This window comes from Sus scrofa, chromosome 17 (assembly GCF_000003025.6).
Source record: "Sus scrofa isolate TJ Tabasco breed Duroc chromosome 17, Sscrofa11.1, whole genome shotgun sequence".
In the NCBI taxonomy this organism is placed as follows: Eukaryota; Metazoa; Chordata; class Mammalia; order Artiodactyla; family Suidae; genus Sus; species Sus scrofa.
Genome location: NC_010459.5, coordinates 24,988,510 through 25,008,477, shown reverse-complemented (window position 1 = coordinate 25,008,477; position 19,968 = coordinate 24,988,510). Strand labels below are relative to the sequence as shown.

At 45.3% G+C, this 19,968-nt stretch overlaps 1 protein-coding gene across 7 annotated transcripts in view; it reads left to right on the top strand.

The window, feature by feature from the left end:
* KIF16B (kinesin family member 16B) overlaps positions 1-19,968 on the top strand; it is a 306,852-nt gene that overhangs the window by 180,513 nt on the left and 106,371 nt on the right. For 4 of the 7 annotated variants that reach the window (XM_021078043.1, XM_021078046.1, XM_021078045.1 and 1 more), the window contains 3 exons: positions 738-826; positions 18,161-18,193; positions 18,542-18,595. In XM_021078043.1, the coding sequence (XP_020933702.1) occupies positions 738-826; positions 18,161-18,193; positions 18,542-18,595 (176 nt within the window). The remainder of the gene's footprint in view (positions 1-737; positions 827-18,160; positions 18,194-18,541; positions 18,596-19,968) is intronic. The other 3 variants (XM_021078047.1, XM_021078044.1, XM_013985094.2) reach the window with 1 other exon arrangement.

The following is a 19,968-nucleotide window of genomic DNA, read 5'->3' as shown; positions in this document are numbered from 1 at the left end:
TTAGCCCTACATCTCAGATGATCAAGAGGGGAAAGTAACCTGTCCTGTAGCCAGCAAGTGGGGTGCTGGGCTGCAGCCCTGACCTGCCAACCTGGACATTTTGCCCCTCACCCCTGAGTTCTGCAGCCTCACGTCTCAGCATCTCAGCCTGCTCTTGCAAGCTGCCCAAGGAGGCCAGTGCCTGGGATGGGAAATAATGAGAAAGCTGCAGCCCTCTCCAGGGCTGTGGTTCTAGCCAGTGAAGCCTCTCAGCTTTTCCAGCCCAGGGTCACCCCAGAGGCCCTTTTTGGTTCATAGCTGCAGGGGAGAGAGGGAAGAGAGTGTGTTTGCCAGTAGCTTTGCATGGAAGCAGAACAAATCAAGCCCCTGAGCTTTCGGTCTCTCGTCACCTCTCCCTCTGTGTCACTCACATGGGTGAGTGCTGCTAACAGGGCACTGCTTCTTGCCTGGGGACAGAGATGACAAAGATGCTTTGACCCCTTCCCCCGATATGAATACAGCAGCCCTGCCAGGGAGGCCCTTGGGTGGGCTGTGCCATTCCCATCCAAACTCCGGGCTTGGGTTCCAGACGGATCCTTAGCCTGACTGTCTCTGACCTGTGTCCCCGGGAGACCAATTGTGTGCAAACTCAAGGGGGGCCTGGTCCCCTCACCGACTGTCACGAGTGGAGAGGGTGCACGCAGTGTACAGCCTCCCCTGCCACCCAGGTGACCACTCTGCCCTGTGTCTGCTCCCAGAGTGGCCTCCTGTCCTCGCTCAGCCTGTCCATGACCGACCTCTCCAAGTCCTGTGAGAACCTCTCCGCCGTCATGCTCTACAACCCAGGGTGAGTGGACATCGGCGTCACCTTCCTTGTGGTCGGCACCATTGTGTTCATCATGTGGACTCTGTCAAAGTCACTAACAAAAAAACAGTCAGGGAGTTCCCACTGTGGCTCAGCAGTAACCAACTCGACTAATATCCGTGAGGATGCGGGTTCAATCCCCAGCGTTGCTCAGTGGGTTAAGGATCTGGTGTTGGTGTAAGCTGTGGTATAGGCCCTAGATGCGGCTCAGATCCTGCATTGCTGTGGCTGTGGTGTAAGCCAGCAGCTATAGCTCTGATTCAACCCCTAGCCTGGGAACTTCCGTATGCCGCAGGTGCGGCCCTAAAAAAAAAAAAAGGACAAAAACAAGTCAGATAAAAATGAAACTTCTGCAGTCAGGCCTCTTTATCAGGCCAGATTCCTTCCCAGCCCTGGTCGTATAGAGACACAGTTTCACTTTGCTGTGATCACAGCACAGATGAGGAGACACATTTGGATTGTTTGCCTGTAAGCATTGGTGAGGGTTCCGGCTTCCTTCTCCTATTCACGGCTGCCTGATATTTTAGAGGTGGCACTTTGACTGCCAAGCACCATCCCTTTGGCTTTTGGCACTTTGTTTTCATTTTATAAATTTAGCATAATAACAACTTTGATTCTTAGGGCTTCAGATACCCAGGGCGTTGTGGTCACTCCTTTCAGGCTCTAGGGAACACTGGGGACACAAACTTACCATGTTTTTGTTTTTTCTTTTGGCTGCACTTGTGGCATACAGAAGTTTCTAGTCCAGGGATTGAACCTGCACCACAGTGGTAACCTGAGCTGCATCAGTGACAACAGCAGATCCTTAATCCATTAGGCTACCGGGGAGCTCCCAAACTACCATGTTTCAAATGGACTTAGTGGGGGGTGATCTTGGTGGTCAGCTTAACTGCCCAGGTCCTTCACAACTCCATCTGTGAAATGGTAAAGAAAATGCCTCAAAACAGGGAAATGGAGGGAAGAATTTTGGGGTCCTTGCCAGGTTTATGAGCCTCCATAATTTTCTCTTTCCTACAAGGATAATCTCACATGAAAAAAAATGGCGTGGAGTTCCCGCTGTGGCTCGGCTGGTTAAGAACCTGATGTGGTCTCCACGAGGATGCGGATTAAGGATCTGGCATTGCCGCAAGCTGTGACTTAGGTCGCAGATGGTGACTCAGATCTGATGTGGCTGTGGTGTAGGCTGGCAGCTGCAGCTCTGGTTCAACCCCTGGCCCAGACTTCCATGTGCCGCAGGTGTGGCCATAAAAAAGGGGGGGCGTAAATCTAATAGCTCAGTGAGTTGCAATTGACCACAGTGTCGTCTTCTAGAAGTGACTTTTAGAAGTTACAGTGCAGGCGCTGTGCTGAGCACCTCTGCTCTGTTAGTTTTCTTTTACTTCTCACCATGACCCTTTTTCCACTTCACACATATGTACAGAAGTCATATAGGTTTGCTCACCTTGGTTTCAGGATCAGAGCTAGGGAGTGGGTCCAGGACTCTCTGATCCCCAGCCTGTGCTCCGACTGTGTCACTTCCTGCTTTTCTCAACTTGGGGGGCAGTTTCCTACCTGGGTGCTGGTCCCATGGTCTGTGGTCCCCGCTCAGCACTTCTCATGAACTCCGAGCTTCCTGCGTTCCCTCCTTCAGCTCAGCTCATCCTCTGGTTTGGGGACAGCAGACCCAGCTATAAGGAATCTCTTCACTGTTGTAAGAGTTTAAAACTAGGAAAGGCCTTTGATCATGATCACGTTTCTGGATTCCTCTTTTTATGGGTGAGCAAGCTGAAGTGCAGACCTGATTAGTGCCGCCTTGCGACTGCAGGCTCCTCATCCCCCAACCCCACTCCTTCTAGAACTTCTGGAAGTTCAGGCTTCCATCCCTGTGTCAGCTTTTGCCCGCACCATGCATGGAGTCTTTCCATCTTATTACAACTCTTGTTCCCAAGAAGAATTTGTTCATGGAATAAATCGGCCTTGAACTCAGCCACGGGGACTGATCAGACCCCTGACATGCAAGAACAGTCTCAGAGCAACTGGATTATTGGTGCTTTGAGAAGCTTGTTTGGTTTTAGTTCTTTAATTCTTTACCTTTAGCAACTGCCTTTTATGGTGACTGAGCTTGAGTCATTCACATACTCCTTGATTTAGGTTTACTATAATGCACAGGACTCTCCAGGTCACTTCAGCTCAGATACCACTTTCCCATCTGCTCACTGTTTTGGGCCCCTTATATCTGTGTGGGGTGTGGCGCGTGCTTGCCTGGATTCACCTCCCCACTCGGAACCCGATCCAGGTCCCAGTGTCATTGTCCTTGATGGTGGTGGCTTCCACCTTGAAACCATTTAGAAGTGTCACGTGGCAGTTCAGTGCCTCCAGAAACCAAAAAGGGGTCCGCATGCAGCCTGTCCTCAGAGGTATTGCTGATGGGATCTCAGTCCTTTTTTCCCCCCTCTGAACACAGGAGAATATGTGGTCCTTTTAAGAGTGATGCTGTTTGTTGTTGTTTACTGGTTTTCAAGTTAAAATGGTTTTTCTCAGTGTCTGTAAAGTGCAAGTTGACCTGCCTTGGAAGAGCTTCTCTTCCAGTAGCCATGCTTTGTAGTGTGTTGGGTAATTTAGAAAACCAGAGACTTGCAGAATCTTTCTTGACATTGAGGCCACCTCCAGCCGTCATCATGGAGGCTGCCATAAGCCTAAACAACAGGAACTCCACTTGTCCTCAAAGCTTATGCTTATAGGCATTTACCTCTGTATGATATCTTTCCCAGCCTCCCCTTGTTCTGCGCTCTCTCACTGCCATAGCAACACGTAGCCTGCAGTAAATAGCTGTGGTGCCACATTAGGAGAGGGGTTTGGGGGGGATAGTAGGTTATAGGAGCCTTAAGTAGTAACTCTCCCACGTTCTCTGGACTAGCACTTTTTTCTTGGACTTGAGGATATGCAGCTGTTGGACATCTATAAAGATGCTTTATCTCAGAGAACAAAGAGGATGGAACACTCACCAGAGATTTAGCCCTAGACGCTCCCCAGGTTGGAGCCCCACATCACTCCCCTCAGTTCCTCTTGGGAATTGTGTCCCTGGTTCACAGATGCACTGGATTCTGTGCCAGAACCTGAGACGGAGAGGAACTTCCTCTGGAGAGAGGTTCTGGGAGAGGAGTCTTTGAAGAGCAAACCTGGGGGGTGCTGGTGGGGTCGTGCTGAAGGCTGGGGAGAGATGAGAGGATTCTGCAGGGGGAGGCCTGGCTGGGGAGCATGCTGAGGGCCAAGCCTGGGGTTGTGCGATTTGCTTTGAAAAACAGACAGCTATTCTTTGAGGAAAAGCCCTTTGGAGTTTGGGTGGATGGATTCAAAGTAGGAGATGGAAGCTCGGGTTCTGCAGGCCCATTCGCAGCACCTGTCATGATCATGATTAAAATGCATGGCCCAGAATACAACAGAGGAGTATTTTCGTATAATCATAAGCATTTGCTAACTCATTTCTTCACTCTTTTTTATATTGTGCAAAGATCACTTGACATAAAATTTGTCGTTTTCACCATTTGTAAGTGTACAGCTCCAAAGTGCTAATAAGTACATTCACGTTGTTGCCAGTAACTTCCAGAACTCTTTCCATTTTATAAAATTGAAACTCTATGCTCATTAAATGAAAACATCCCAGATCTTTTTCCTCCTCCCTGGCAACCACCACTTTGTTTTCTGTCTCCATGAATTTAGCTGCTGTGAGTACCTTGTAAAAATGGATTCATGCAGTAGTTTTCTTTTTATGACTGGCTTATTTCACTTAGCATAGTGTCTCCAAAGTTTATGTTGTAGCAAGTGTCAAAATGTCTTCCTTTTTAGGGGTGCATAGTATTCCATTACAAGTATGTATTACATCTTATGTATCCATTCATCTGTCAATGGACACTTGGGTTGCTTTCACCTTTTGGCAATTGTGAATAGTGCTGCTATCAACATGGGGGGTGGGGGAATATCTGTTTTGAGCTCTTGCTTTCAGTTCTTTTGGGTATGTACCCAGATGTGGGACTATTAGATCCTGTGATAATCCTTTGCTACCCAAGAACATTCTAACAGCCCATCGGGGCACATAATGTTGGATGTAGTGTTTCTCAGGTAGTTTAGGAACTTACTGCCCAAATCACAGGCTCTCTGGAAACCAGAATTTGAGTGCACACGTGAGTGGTACTTGGTGCCAGAGATTTTCTGGAGGAGGCAAAGCAGCCTGGTGACTTGCTTGGGGAGTTGGCGTCACTTTGGAGCAGGGCCCAGCCAGGGTCTTTGCCAGGAAACAGCTTCGCTGCAGGGGAAACATTCCTTCTCAGAGGCGCAGTGTCCTTTAAACCAAGCCTGCTCCTTAGCCCTCCTCTGTCTTGCTCTGAGGCTGCAAACAGGCAGCTAACTTGGCAGAATGCGGGAGCCTTCACAGTTTCTTAAAAGCACTCTAAGTGAAATGATACACATCCAGGTTCCTTTCAGTCTTAAAAATAGAGGGAAATATTGTCACTTGCGCATTAACTTCCTTTAAACACTAACCGGTGGCGAGCCTGGTTCAGTAGCTGTACTGTCTTTCAGTAATTAAATTCTGAAGATGAGAAATGCCCGGGTTTCAAATTTGGTTGGACTAAAGTTATCTAAAGTCTAACATGAGACCTGCATTTGGAAAGCCATCCAAAGCTTCATGAGGTGTAGCATCAAGAAGGGGCTGGTGAGCATCAGGGCCAACCTGGGGCTCAGGAGCTGCGGAAGGCCCCCCACCTCTGGAATGGGTCTGAGGTCATCGACAATCAAAGGATGAAGACAGATGAGCGATGATTATTTTTAACCTGTTTTTATTTCCATACGTTCATTATGGAAACATTAGAAATCACAAACAAGCAAAAAAGAAATGACTGCAGTTAATACGTTGCTGTATCTCCTAGTCTCTACCTTTGTCCCACTATCTAGCCATCTGTGTGTGTATGTGCATCTTTATGCACACATGATGGGTTCACACTGGGCTTGTGAGAGTTTTCAGCATTTATATATGTTTTCCCTTCATCTATATTATCTAACATCGTTTTAACGTCCACATGAGGGTCTGTTATATGGATATTCCACGCCTTATGTATCTTCTATTGGTAGGTATTTATTTTCTAGTTTCGAGCTATGACAGGTAATCGGGGTGAACATATTTGTAGCTAAATCTTTGTCCTTGTCCATGATTATTTTTTCCTCAGGGGAGAACAAAGTAGAAATGGAATTGCCAGGCCAGAGCATGTGTCCAGTTTTAAGGCTCTTGCACTCTGCTCACAGACTGTTCTTAGGTTGGTAGTACCTCTCACCACTATTCATTTCCCATGGGTACAGTCTGAGCGCTTCCTTCTGCTTGCAAACTGGAAAGGGACTCTCTGGAAGTGTTGGCTGGGTCAATGTGACCACACCTTCCTGGATGCAGCTCTAAGCTGTGTTCCCAGGAACTGGGCTCTCGGGAACTCCCCTTATGGTGACCCTCCAGGAAGCATGTCCTGGGCCTGTTCATCAGCAGGGGTTCGTCAGACACCTAATTTGTCCTGTGCTGAGCTCCGCACTGTACAAGAACGCCCTGTGTGGCTAGCCCCAGCCTTCTTGCTCCTTCCTGGTTAAGGGTAGGGAGGGGATTTCAGAATGTACAGCTAGGAGGAACCAGATTCGGAATGAAGAGTTCTGGGATTGGGAAGCACAAAGCTGTCGGCACCAAGATGTGAGTGGGAACTTCTTGCCAGCTGATGACAATTGTAGGAAAAGAAAATAGTTTCCTTTTCCTTCCTCCCCCACCCCTTCCCTATTTCTCCCTTAAGTTCTCTCTCCTGTTTCTTCCCTCCCTCCCTCGCACTCTCCCCATTCACTCCTTCAACCGGATGGACAAGTACATCACACTGGGGAGAGAGTGAGAAGACATTAGGAACAGGAAACAGGGTGCATCCTTTGCTGAACTTCCTTCACTCAAGATGACTGTCAGCTTCCAGAAAATGGGCACAGAATCTAATTTGCTCACTCAGTGCCCAGCATAGCACCTGGCACTTAATAGCCACATAACACACAGGAACTAAGTGAACTCATACCAGCGAAGAAGGGGATGCAGACAGAGTGAGGTCATAGCTGGACATGGTCTTGCTACGACCCGCAACTTCGGTTGAGGGCCTGTCCTCACTGCGGGTCCGGGAGGAGAGAGCGTGTTGTCCGTGATTACAGTGCCCTGCCAGACCCACGCTTCTCACTTATTCTGTCTCACTCTCTGGGACTTTATACCTCTTTTATCCTTTGGTTGTTGTTGACCTTGAGCGTGGAAGTTTTATGCAGTGTCGTTGGCAATATTTATATTGCCGGTGATTTGGTAGTTAGCCTGTGTTTTAGCTGATGGTTATTTACTATGTTTGTCTCTGCTGGTTTGTTTTATTGAGCTTTACCATTTTTCAAAAGTTTGCTTTGCTGCAAGGCTGACTTTCTCTCCAGCCTTTGGTCTCAGCGGTGTTGTTTTTTCATGGACCATTTACTAACTTTGCGGTTGCTATAGAGTGCCTTAAATGGCTTGTGAAGATGCACAGGCTCGGGGAACTTGTGATGAAAGTGACTGAAAGAAGTGAGCTTGTTTCTGCCACTAACAGAGAGCAGTGTCATTTCCAGGTACGCCTCGGAGACACGGCGGGTTAGGTTTCAGACCACCGTGAACAAGCAAATATCAAAATAGAGAGGGTCACACCAAGTTTTTGATTTCCCAGCGCATTTAAAAATTAGGTTTACGCCATATGATTACATTATATTGTATGTTCAGTGTGCAATAGTGTTATGTCTAAAAGAAGCACCCACCTTAATTAAAAAAAGCTTTATTACTCAAAAATGCTAACCGTCATCTGAGCCTTCAGTGAGTCATAATGTTTTTGTAATAGTAACATCAAAGATCACAAATGTGATGATTACAAATATGATAATAAAGAATTTTAAATAGCGTGAGAATTACTAAAATGTGTAACAGAGGCATGTGTCACAGTGTGAACCAGGGCTGCTGGGAAAATGCTGCTGGTTGGCTTGCTTGATGCAGGGTTGCCACAAACCTTCAATTAATTACAAAAAAAAATCTATAAAGTACAGTAAAGCTCTAAGTACAATAAAATGAGTTCTGTCTGTACTGACTTAGCTTTTTCTCTTTTTGTCCTTGAGCATAATTCCATGAGCTCCCTGGGTTTCCAGTTTTCAAAGAAGGCAGAAAGATGCACAGTCTGTCTTCATTTGTTACTTTAGATTTGTGTTGCCTGCATGGTGCCTGCTTTCCTGCTTCCCTCATATAACTAACTGTAGGAACTAAAGCTGATGGTACAGGTCAGCTGAGGAAGTGAGGCTGTTCCTAGTATAACGATGGATGGTAGTTATAGGCAAGCTGGAAGGGAGTAGGTTCCTCTTGGTTGGTCCTAGACAGCATAACTTTCCTCTGAAGGAACATCATGTATCAGCTTGATTACCTGCCACGAACTCTCTGTAATTTGTTGACTCGTTTGATTAGAGCTTGTTGCTGATTCATTCAAGGGCTCTGGTTCAACATACACGTCTGTTCTTGCTTCCAGGCCTTTGCTGGAAATGTGCTGTTTCCTCCTCTTGGAACGCTGGTCCGTGTGTCCATCTGCTTTTCACATGGCTAAGTCCCTCATTGTCTCTAAAATCTCAGTTTAGGAGTTCCCGTTGTGGTGCAGTGGAAACAAATCTGACTAGTATCCACGAGGATGCTGGTTCAATCCCTGGCTCTGCTCAGTGGGTCAGGGGTCTGGTGTTGCCATGAGCTGCAGTGTAGGTTGCAGATGCGGCTCGGATCCCACGTTGCTGTGGCTGTGGTTTTGGTTGGCAACTGCAGCTCTGATTCAACCCCTAGCCTGGGAACTTACATATGCCACGGGTGCGGCCCTAAAAAAAAAAAAAAAAAACCTCAGTTTAAATGTTGCTTCCTTAGGGAGGCATGACTGACCCCAACCGGGATGTCCTCTCCTTAGCATCCTGTCTTTCTTTGGTGGCGCTTGGTTGGCAATTGTGCCCGTTGATACAATTATTTGTCTAGTATACTGAGTGGAGTATTTTTAGTATACTTAGTGAAAAGGTTTAATATTCTTTTTCTTTTTTTTTTTTCTTTTTTGGCCGCCCCACCGCACATGGAGTTTCTGGGGCCAGGGATCAGACTGGAGCCACAATTTCGACCTACACCGCAACTGTGGCAATGCCAGATACTTAATCCACCATGCTGGGTGGGAGATCAAACCTGAGTCCCAGTGCTCCAGAGATGCCACTGATCCTATTGTGCCACAGCTAGAACTTTGGATTTTCTTAATAATGTACCCCGCTAAGTAGCGTGTGTGAGAAGTAATTGTTGATTGTATGTGTGTGTGTGAGCGAGAGAATCATTGTGCCCTGACAAGGACCTTCCATCCCCTTCCTTGATCCTAGACTGTAATCCTGACCTTGCACATCTGTGTCCCACATCAGAGACATCACATGTCTAGTCACCATCAGCAACCCCCATGTCTCGCAGTCTACTGGGTTTAAGCATCGTTGCTGGAGATGAGTAGAAATGAACTAGAGACTTATGGAAGCAAAGAGGAAGCAGAACAGTTGCTATAATCACAGTAGATTAAGAAAAAATGTTGAAACAGGTAGTTTGTCTCATTACCAATTGAAATGCTTATTACAAAAAAGTAAAACATTCAGAAACGAATCAAGTAATCACAAGCATTCACAATCCTTCTACCAAGAAGTAATGATTGGTTTACATGTATAATATTTACTTGTACTTTATACTGTGTATGTATTTAATTGTATAGCAGATACTGTAATCATGTACTCTAAAGAGTGCTTTAAAAAGCCAACTTGAAATCATGCTTGATACACAGTTCTGTATTCTGCTTTTTTCCCCCCTTTTTTGGCTACTTCGTGGTATATGGAGTTCCCAGGCCAGGGATCAGATCCAAGCCACAGTTTCAACCTATATGGCAGCTGTGGCAACGCCGGATCCTTAACTCACTGTGCCAGGCCTGGGATCCAACCTGCATCACTCCAGAGATGCCACTGAGCCGACTGCACCACAGCAGGAACCACCTCCTTTTTCTTTTAACATCTTCATGTGAACTTTTCTCCATGCCATTGAACACTCGTCTTTGTTCCATGTTTATACTATAATGTAAGTCTTGCTTAATCATTAAGGACTTTGGGAACTATTCTTTTTTTTCCGACATAAATTGTTGATTGCATCTCATTTAATCAGCTTACATAAATCTTTCCCACTCTATTATTTTGTCAGCTAAACCTGCATGCCCTGGAATTCTTTGTTTGACAGTACCTGCTGCTTACACTCAGGCAACCAAGGGAGGGATGGAGTGATGTTAGAGAGAAATAAGGAAAGAGAGGCTTGAAGACTGAGGGCTGGGGGTTGGAGGGGGGCGGTGGACAGCTCTTGCGATCCACAGGCCCTGCTGAGACCTCGCTCAGCCCCACCAGACGCCAGGCTGGGTCAGGCACTGCCTAGTTAAGTGTGTGAGCATTCTCCCAGCTCATGCTATCAAAGGTATACAAATGTGGAAAGCAGACTTGCAAAGCTCTTCACTTGGGTAAAAGTTATGCCAGGGCAGAGTTGCCATGGCAAGTTGCATCTTCAAACTTACCTTCTCTGCCCTCTCTTTTCTCTCTGCCCACAAATATGCACAGCTTCTCTCTTTTTTTTTTCTTTTTTCTTTTTTTTTTTTGTCTTTTTGCTATTTCTTGGGCCGCTCCCGCGGCATATGGAGTTTCCCAGGCTAGGGGTCTAATCGGAGCTGTAGCTGCCAGCCTATGCCAGAGCTACAGCAACTCGGGATCCGAGCCGCATCTGCAACCTACACCACAGCTCACGGCAACGCCGGATCGTTAACCCACTGAGCAAGGGCAGGGATCGAACCCACAACCTCATGGTTCCTAGTCGGATTCGTTAACCACTGCGCCACGACGGGAACTCCCTCTTTTTTTTCTTTTCTTTTTAGGGCCACACATGTGGCATATGTAAGTTCTCAGGCTAGAGGTCGAATTGGAGCTGCAGCTGCCAGCCTCTGCCACAGCACTGCCACAACAACTCAGGATCTGAGCTGCATATGCGACCTACACCACAGCCGGATCCATAACCCACTGAATGGGGCCAGGAATCGAACATGCATCCTCATGGATACCAGTTGGATTTGTTACTGCTGAGCCACAATGGGAACTCCAGCTTTTCATTTCTTAAACTAAACTCTCTTTGGGTTACCCAGTGTAGATCCTGCCAAACCATTTCATCAGAGTCATCTTCCATGTATGGTTCCAGCACTAGGAGATTGCTCACATAACTCATGGTACATCCATGTTCTGAAATCGCATGCTCTTCAACTCTGTGGTGGAATGATAGTTAATGGTTTGGGGATTTGTGTAAGGTGCATATTAAGAGGAAAAGCCTGCAAAATAGACTCTGTCGTAGGCTCTTAGCCATGTGTGTTCAGCAGGCTGGAAGGCAGTGCCTGAGGGTGGTAGGGTGGTGAGAAGGTCAGCGATTCTGGCCTAAACCATTACAGACCCCAGTGTGACCAAAGCCTAATCCTTTGTGAAGGATCCGGGAGAGGGGAAACCATATACAGAGTTTGTGGATTTTTCCAGCTCCTTCCCACCTGTCCCTCACCAGACTCTGGACTGAGGAAAACCACCAGACATTCCAGGCAGCAGGAGGGGATTCTTTCAAAAATGACATCTACTTGATCAGGACCAGCTGCACAATTTGCAGGGCTTGGTGCCTAGTGAAAAGGCAGGGCCTCTCATTCAGATGTTAAGCACTGCAGGATGACAATGGTAGAGCATCGGTCGTGTACATACAGGGCCCTGTGTGGCTTCAGGGTTTAACACCCACGAGGTCATCTTTGTGTGTGATGATAACCTGAAAGCCACGTATGAGAAATCCAGGCCTTCCCATTGACCAAGAACTTTCGCCTTACCTGTCCACAGAACCTACTGAAAACATCCCCACGGGGGCTGCCTCTTCTCGGCTCACCGGCTCACCTCCCTGATCGGGTGCGAGCCCCTTTCCAGCTGCTCTGTGGTCTGAGCTCAGCCTCCAAGCCCTATCCGCCTCCCCCTGCAGCTGCCAGCTCCAGTGGAGGCTGGGCGCAAGTAGCCACTTTCCTCCTTTAATTCCTTTTTTTTGTTTGTTCTTTTGGCTGCCCCTAGGCACATGGAGTTGCTGGGCCAGGGATTAGATCTGAGCCACGATTGTGACCTAAGCTGTAGCTGCAGCAACACAGGATCCTTAACCCACTGTGTCAGGCTGGATATTGACCCTGCGTCCCAGCCCTCTCAAGGCACCACCAATCTCCTTGTGCCACAGCGGGAACTCTGCCACTTTCCTCCTTTTAGAAATGACATCAGTGGTGCAAAGCTCACCACCACCGAGGTCAGACAAGGGCTCAAGATGTATGCTTTCAGTGCATTAAAATTTTTTGATCATCACAGTCTCACTTTCAGTGTGATGATCCGAATGAAGAAATCCTCACCCCCTTGCTTTTTCCTTGCTGATGGTAATAGGCAGATAAATTGCAAGATGTGCAGTTATAAAAATGCTAGATGTTTTTAATGGGAAAAAAAAAGACTCTTTCTCCTAAAAATAGATTGTACGCTGTGCTTTTTTGTTGGACCCAACACAGTGGGTGTACTTCTAACTGCCATTTAAAAAATGCTAAAAACAACTGCAAAAATTATATCCTTTTGTGGTTTTCCTTTAATTATAATATTTAGGAAATTAGCATTTGGGGCCAGGATAATTCCAGTAAAGTAAGATATTGAATTATACTTATTTAAAATGAAGTCACATTAAAATACAATTACCATTGGTATCTCTTCCTTGTTATTAATACGCTCGCATTTATATTTTACAGTCTGTTGAGATTTGCTGTTTGAAATAATTATCATTGATTATGGAAAGAGGTGCATTTTGAAGTATGATTAGTAAATAATGTAATATTTAACAGAAGCTAAATGGTATCAACAATAGCTGATAGCTCCTCGTACTTAAAATATAGTTCCTGACTTTGTACTGATGATTCTCTCCTTAGGCTGTTTGGGACTTCGTTTTCGGTTAAGACTGAGCATCTTTATTTTTTTTTAACTCTTATTTTTGAGGAAATGGGAAACATTTATCAAGGACATCCTGCTTTCAATAAAAGCAATTGCATTTTTTTTTTTTTCTACTTAGAAACAGGTCTTTCTTCATTAAGAATTAAACTGGGGGAGTTTCCGTTGTGGCGCAGAGGTAGTGAATCCGACTAGGAACCATGAGTTGCAGGTTTGATCCCTGGCCTCGATCAGTGGGTTAAGGATCCGGCGTTGCCATGAGCTGTGGTGTAGGTCGCTGATGCGGCTTGGATCTGACGTGGCTGTGGCTGTGGCTGTGGCCGGCAGCAACAGCTCCAATTAGACCCCTAGCCTGGAAACCTCCATATGCCGCTGGTGTGGCCCTAAAAGGACAAAAGACAAAAAAAAAAAAAAAAAAAAAAAGAAAGAAAGAATTAAACTGAGAAACTCTCCCTGGTTTCTTGGCTGAGAAACTTACATTCCAGTAGATGCTGCTTTTCAAGAAGAATCAGCACTGTGGCCATGTGAGATGCCTGCTGCCACTGACCCAGATACCTTCTCCTTCCTCATCCTGATCAAATCCTCTGTGTGATGAAAACTCCTCCTGAGGGGGAACCTGTGATGTTACAGGCCAGAGACCCTCCCGCCTCCTCTGGCCCCCAGCTGCTCTCATATCACCCTAGAGCACCCTAGAGCACCCTTGATCCTTTCACTTCAGGTGTCTACTTAGCCCACTCTTCGATTCTCCTTCCTGTGTTTTTGTTTTTTTTTTTTCTTTTTTCTTTTTAGGGCCACACCCACAGCATAGGGAAGTTCCCAGGCTAGGGGTTGAATTGGAGCTGCAGCCACTGGCCTAGGCCTACACCATAGCCACAGCAATGCCAGATCCAAGTCTCATTTGAAGCCTACACCACAGCTCACCACCATGCTAGATACTTAACCCAGTGGGCTAAGCCAGGGATTGAACCACATCCTCATGAGTACTAGTCGGGCTTGTTACTGCTGAGCTACAGCGGGAACTCCTGGAATCATTAGATTTAACATGTGTACAGTTGAGCTTCCTTTCTTAAAGGAGGGATGAAGAGATAAATTGTGGGCTCTAGAGTTGATTGATTCTGCCATTTACTAGAGATAAAGCCATTTCTCGTGTGTCAAGTGGGGTAATGGTGACACCCAGCTCGTGGGGCCATCATGAGAGTCAGCAGGAGTCATCAGAAGCAGGTTTAGGTGGTCTTTCATGGATGTTGACCAGATCCTTGCCTTTGCCACCATGGGCACTGGCATGACTATGACTGCTGCCTCCCCCCACCCCCCCACCACCTGGTTCTTCCTTGTCTCCAGGCATCATCCACAAGGGGCAGCACTTGAGCACCTACTGTATGTAGACACTCTACATGTGTTTTCTGTGTATTGTCTTGTTTGATGCTCATACAACCCTTTCGGGGGCTTGTTTTTTCTTCAAATTCTGTGAAAAGTAAGTATCCATGGTTAAATAACTCATACGTAGCCTCACAACCACTAGCATCTGTATTCAGACCTAATGACCATTCATTGCAGCCTCTTGGCAGTTAAGCTCTGCCTCTCCACCCCCTCTGTGACCTGGCCAGAAATCTGAGTGTCATCTCTGACTCTTCCTTTCTCATCACAGCACCCAACAAAATCCATCCCATTAGCAGGTCCTGTCAACTTAACCCCCCACATATCATCAGGTACCAGCCTTTCCTTATCCTGGTTTTCCTGTCCTGCCTCTGTTAGCTCTTATTTCTGTGACAAAGCTGGCCTCCTGATCTGTTTCTTGGCTTTTCCTCCCATCTCTTCTCTGTGGGCTCTCCAGCATCCCTATTCCACGATTCTTTTCTGCCACCATCTTTAGGGTCAAGTTCAGAGTCCTTAATAGAACTTCCAAGGCCCTTCACTGTGTGGCTTCTGCTGTCTCTTGAACTTCACCTCTTGGCTTTTACCCCACAGGAAGTGGAATAAAAGTTTTGTTGAGCTGCTCTTGAGTTTCTAAGTTATGAGCGGGGAAGAATGGTGCAGCTTAGGTAGACATTTCTCCAGGAAGCCTCCGTTGATTCTAGTTCCTACCAGTGTTTCTGAAATATGAGCTGTCCCTCTACACCAATGCCAAATAGAAACTTGGAGACAGAGTTGGAGGAAACAGAAAAAGTAGCTTTAATTGCCAGGCAAAGAGGGCAACACAGCAGGCTGGTGCTTCAAGAACTGTGCCCCCCTCAGAGTGGGTAGCGTGGAGTCTTAGAGTGTCAAGGAGCAGGGCCTGATCAGCTCATGGACATTTTCCTGATTGGTTGGTGGTGAGTTAACTGGGAGTCAGCATCATCAACCTTCCAGTTCCAACCAATCTGGAGTCTGCGTGCTGGTGGGCAGCATACAGGTGACTTCTTCTACCTGCAAATCTGCTCCAGGGACATGGCTCAGAATATTATCTATAGTCCTTGAGGAAGAACTGAAGGTTCTTGACTTTGTTGAATGGCTAAACTGTTGTTATTTTGTCTTGCTGGACTGTTTTCCTGATTCTCCATGTTTTCTCACTTTTTTGATTAAATTGATTCTTTGACTAAAGTTTTTCTCTAGACAAAAAGGCAGGTGGAGGACATGGGTGGGGGTCTGTCCCGGGAAGGTTCCCTAGGGTCCTGCTTGGTTACTCATTCGAGGTGCCAATCTAGTCTAGATTCTAGGTCTAAATTCTGAGACCAGCAGCTGTTCCAAGTGTTATGACACTGTGTCCTTTCTCAGTCCTGGCTCATGATGCCCCTCGTGTTTATTCCACTGTCACTAACAGACTAGGACCCCCAGGGGAGAGCAGAGACTGTGAGTCCCATTCTTAGTGCTGTATCCCCCTCGTGCCTGGCATGGCGCCTGACACTGTGCTCAGTAAAGAAAGGGAATGCTCAGAGCTTCACATTGGAGATGAAGATATTAACACATTTTATGACCTTTTGAGACCATGCAACTCATTAGCAACAGTTGTGGCAATTTGCAGCACAGATTTTAGTACCATACTGTTTCAAGCCCTCCTTCTGCTCCTTACCAGTCCTGAGCCTCAGTTTCCTATGGTACAAAACAGGAACGAAACCCACTAGGGCTGGAAGAACCAAGAAAGGGTATTATATGCTGCGTGGCTGGCCCAGTGCCTGCGCGTGGTCAGCTGCCCACAAGTGGTAGGTTTTCATTCAAACTTCTCAGAGCAGTATTTGACTTACGATCTCACACTTACGACATTGTCAGAGCAGAGAGGCCTTATCTGCTGATGGCCACAGAAAATAAAAATTGAGACTAAAGACTATTCTCTTTGGAAAACCCTCAGGTTTTGAAAGTGTTTTATCCAATGATTTTATGTTTTTGGATTGTAATTATCTGTAGTAAGACTGAACTATACCGAAATCTAAAAATAGCTGCTGGGAAACATTCCTAAGTTTCTGTTTATTGTTATATAAAACAGAATGATCATATATGCACTTTAAGGAAGCCCCGTTCCATTTTGTAGTGGCATATAGATTGGGGTCAGGAAATGGCAAATACCTTCCATATATGTGATTTCCTATATGTGAGTGATTTCTCATGGATGGTAATGCCTGTAATCCACAGATTATTTTCATTTTCTAGGAAGATAAATATGACTCTAAACGACTGGTTTCAATGAAAGAGTTAAAGCTTTTATTACACATCACAAACTTGAGCGTTGCCCCTAAAATGAATGAATTGAGGCTGTTTTGGAAGCAGGCTCTTATGGGTTCAAATCCTGGTTCCACCACATCTTACCATCGTGACCTTGGACAATTTCTCTCTCACATCTGAGCTCTGGGTTCCTTGTCTTTGAAAAAATGGATCAGATACTATATTTTGTCTTTAAGATTTGCAAGGATCGCAGAGTAAGTGAATGTGTAAATCCCTCAGCACAGCACAAAAACCACCAGACTTCTTACTCTCAGTTGTAGCTCAAGTTAAAATCATAACAGATCTGTTTGATATGTTGTTAGCTCATTGTAGAGGTAACTGTTGCCAACCTGGATTCACATGTTATCCAAGGAAAACAATTGCTCATGAATTTCTCCATAGTTCAACCTTTTGCTATATTTGCCATCCACCATAAGAGGAAGTTTAAGAGTTACAGTTCATGCTGATTCATAGGTATAGTGAAGTCTTGAAGCATTTCAACCTAGTATTTCAGAAGAAATCAATCTTGGTTATCAATATTTGAGTTGTTTTAAAATTCCAGGTGACCTGACCCCTTTATTTTGCTCCCACAGTGGGCAGTCTGTTCATAATCTCTGTAGACTCCAGTAACTCCTATATCATATAAGCGCTCATTACAGGAGGATCTGAGGGAAGCTACATGCAGTATAACCATCTATAAAGTAGTAAAAATAGGGAGTTCACATTTTGGTGCAGCGGAAACAAATCTGATTGGTATCCATGAAGATGTGGGCTCGATCCCTGGCCTTGCTCAGTGGGTTAAACATGTGACATTGCCATGAGCTGTGGTGTAGGCTGCAGACAGAGCTCAGATCCTGCGTTGCTGTGGCTGTGGCATAGGCTAGCAGCTTTAGCTCTGATTCAACCCCTAGCCTGGGAATTTCCATATGCCATGTGTGCAGCCCTAAGAAGCAAAAAAGAAAGAAAAAAGTAGTAAAAATATGAATGTGACTTCTGTGGGCACTTATTATTATTATTATTATTATTATTATTATTAGTGCTGTAATTTTTAAAAATTTTTTAGTTTTTGTTGTTGTTGTTTTTATGGCCACACCAGCAGCATATGGAAGTTCCCAGGCTAGGGGTCAAATCGGAGCTACAGCTGCCAGTGTACACCACAGCCACAGCAATGCCAGATCCAAGCAACATCCTCGACCTACACTGCAACTCACAACAACGCCTGATCCTTGACCCACTGAGTGAGGCCAGGGATCAAACCTTCGTCCTCATAGACACTAGTTGGGTTCTTAACCTGCTGAGCCACAACAGGAGCTCCTAGTGCTATGATTACGGGAAGTGTGCAAAACATAACAGCTAACTCTGGAGTGTTTGCTTCAAGAAATTATTGGGAAATGTGATAAGTATGAAAATACGTTTCAATTTGTGCATGGCTCTTGGCTTTTAAGTACCTTATTGCTTTTCTCCTGATGTTCTCCCAGTTAATTCTTGTCTTAATTGATGTCCGTGTTCTCTCTCCCTCTCTCTCTACCTCCATGGCAGTCTTTTCCCTATAAAAGGACCCATCTGTCTAAGGTAGAGATTTTCCATTTTTATATACTCATCACTGACTAAGCTGCATGGGGTAGACATGCTTCTCATTTAGAAATCTCCTTTGAGCCTGCTTTTTCCATACAGTGGTGTTTTGCTTGTTTTCCTCCAAATAAAATATGTTCTTTTCAGCCTGAATTCAAGCACCCCAAAGTATGTCTAATTTCTAATCACAGCCATAGAACAAAGAATGCATTTTCAACTGGCTAACCCGTAGCAATTAAAAATCATACTTGAAAATTGATGCTCTTTGTAATATGTAACTACATTTAGAGAATAAGAGAGGAAAAAGCTCTTTCAGAAAAATGACTCATTTTCATTTGATTTTATTAGACTTGAATTTGAGCGGCAGCAGCGGGAAGAACTTGAGAAATTAGAGAGTAAAAGGTAAGCCTCGCGGTACAAGTCTTCCCCGTGTATTGGGTGGATGCCTGTGCTGATGTCCTGAACAGGTTCACCCATGTCCCTGCCATCCCCCTCTGGCTCCGTGTCCATCATTTACTTGTATGTATAACAGAGTAACTGTAGCTCATTTCTCTTTAGCTGGTTAGTTTTACTTCGTGTTTGAATTTTTTTAAAAAGTTCATCTTCAAATACTTTGGAGATAGAGGGAATAAAGTCAGGAGGCAAATTTAACACATTCAGGAAATGTAATACACCAAATATAGACTTGCTTAACTTTAACTAAAAAGTGTGTCTTCCTTAATAGTATCCTCTGAGTTTTAAAAAGGCCAAAAGAGTGACAATTCCCCTTCCTTATGCCTCCTCACTTTTTAAATATGTTGATTGGCCGTTTGTATCCCCATCTCAAATTCACCTCTTCATGTTCACAGCTCACTTTTCTTTTAGTTGGTGTGTTGGGGGATGGGGGGTGGGTGTGGGGTGGGTGTGTTTATTCAATTGATTTGGAGAGGTTGTTGTTTTTTTTTTAAATTATGTTCTGAATATAATTCTTTGATAAAACGTAGGTATTTCTCTTTCTTTTTTTTTTTTTTGCCTGATCTGTTCAGCAAGCCAAGAAATGGACCAAGGATAGAAACGAGATTAGAAATTAAGTCATAGAAAATCTGGAGTTCCTGTCATGGGACAGTGGTTAACGAATCCGACTAGGAACCATGAGGTTGTGGGTTCGATCCCTGGCCTTGCTCAGTGGGTTAAGGATCCGGCATTGCCTTGAGCTGTGGTGTAGGTTGCAGACTCGGCTTGGATCCTACGTTGCTGTGGCTCTGGTGTAGGCCAGTGGCTACAGCTCCAATTAGACCCCTAGCCTGGGAATCTCCATATGCCGCGGGAGCGGCCCTAGAAAAGGGAAAAAGAAAAAAAATCTTCATGAGGGATATTTATTTTCTAGAACATGGAATCTAGATGTTGCAGATGAATTAGTTTAGCTTTGGGCATGCTATAGGAGAGGTCTTTGGTGGGTCAGCAGATGGAGGCTGTGGACCCACACTCTAATGTGCCCCATGTTCTGGCTTCTGAGGTCATCCCATCCTCAAAATACTGGCTTAGCTCCCAGTGGGGATCATTTGCTCTCCAAAATACAACATGACATGTAACCCCCAGAATCATGCAGTTAAATATTCCAATGGAGATTGCCATTATTTTCAGTATTACACATTAATAAACTAATGTTTTGGGTCATTTGGTGATTACCATTTCTCCTAAAGAAGTGATTAAATGCTAAGTAGCATGTAGTTCTTTGAGCTAGAACAATGAAGTGTCAATTACCTTGACTTTGATATTTGACCCTGATGAGTTGA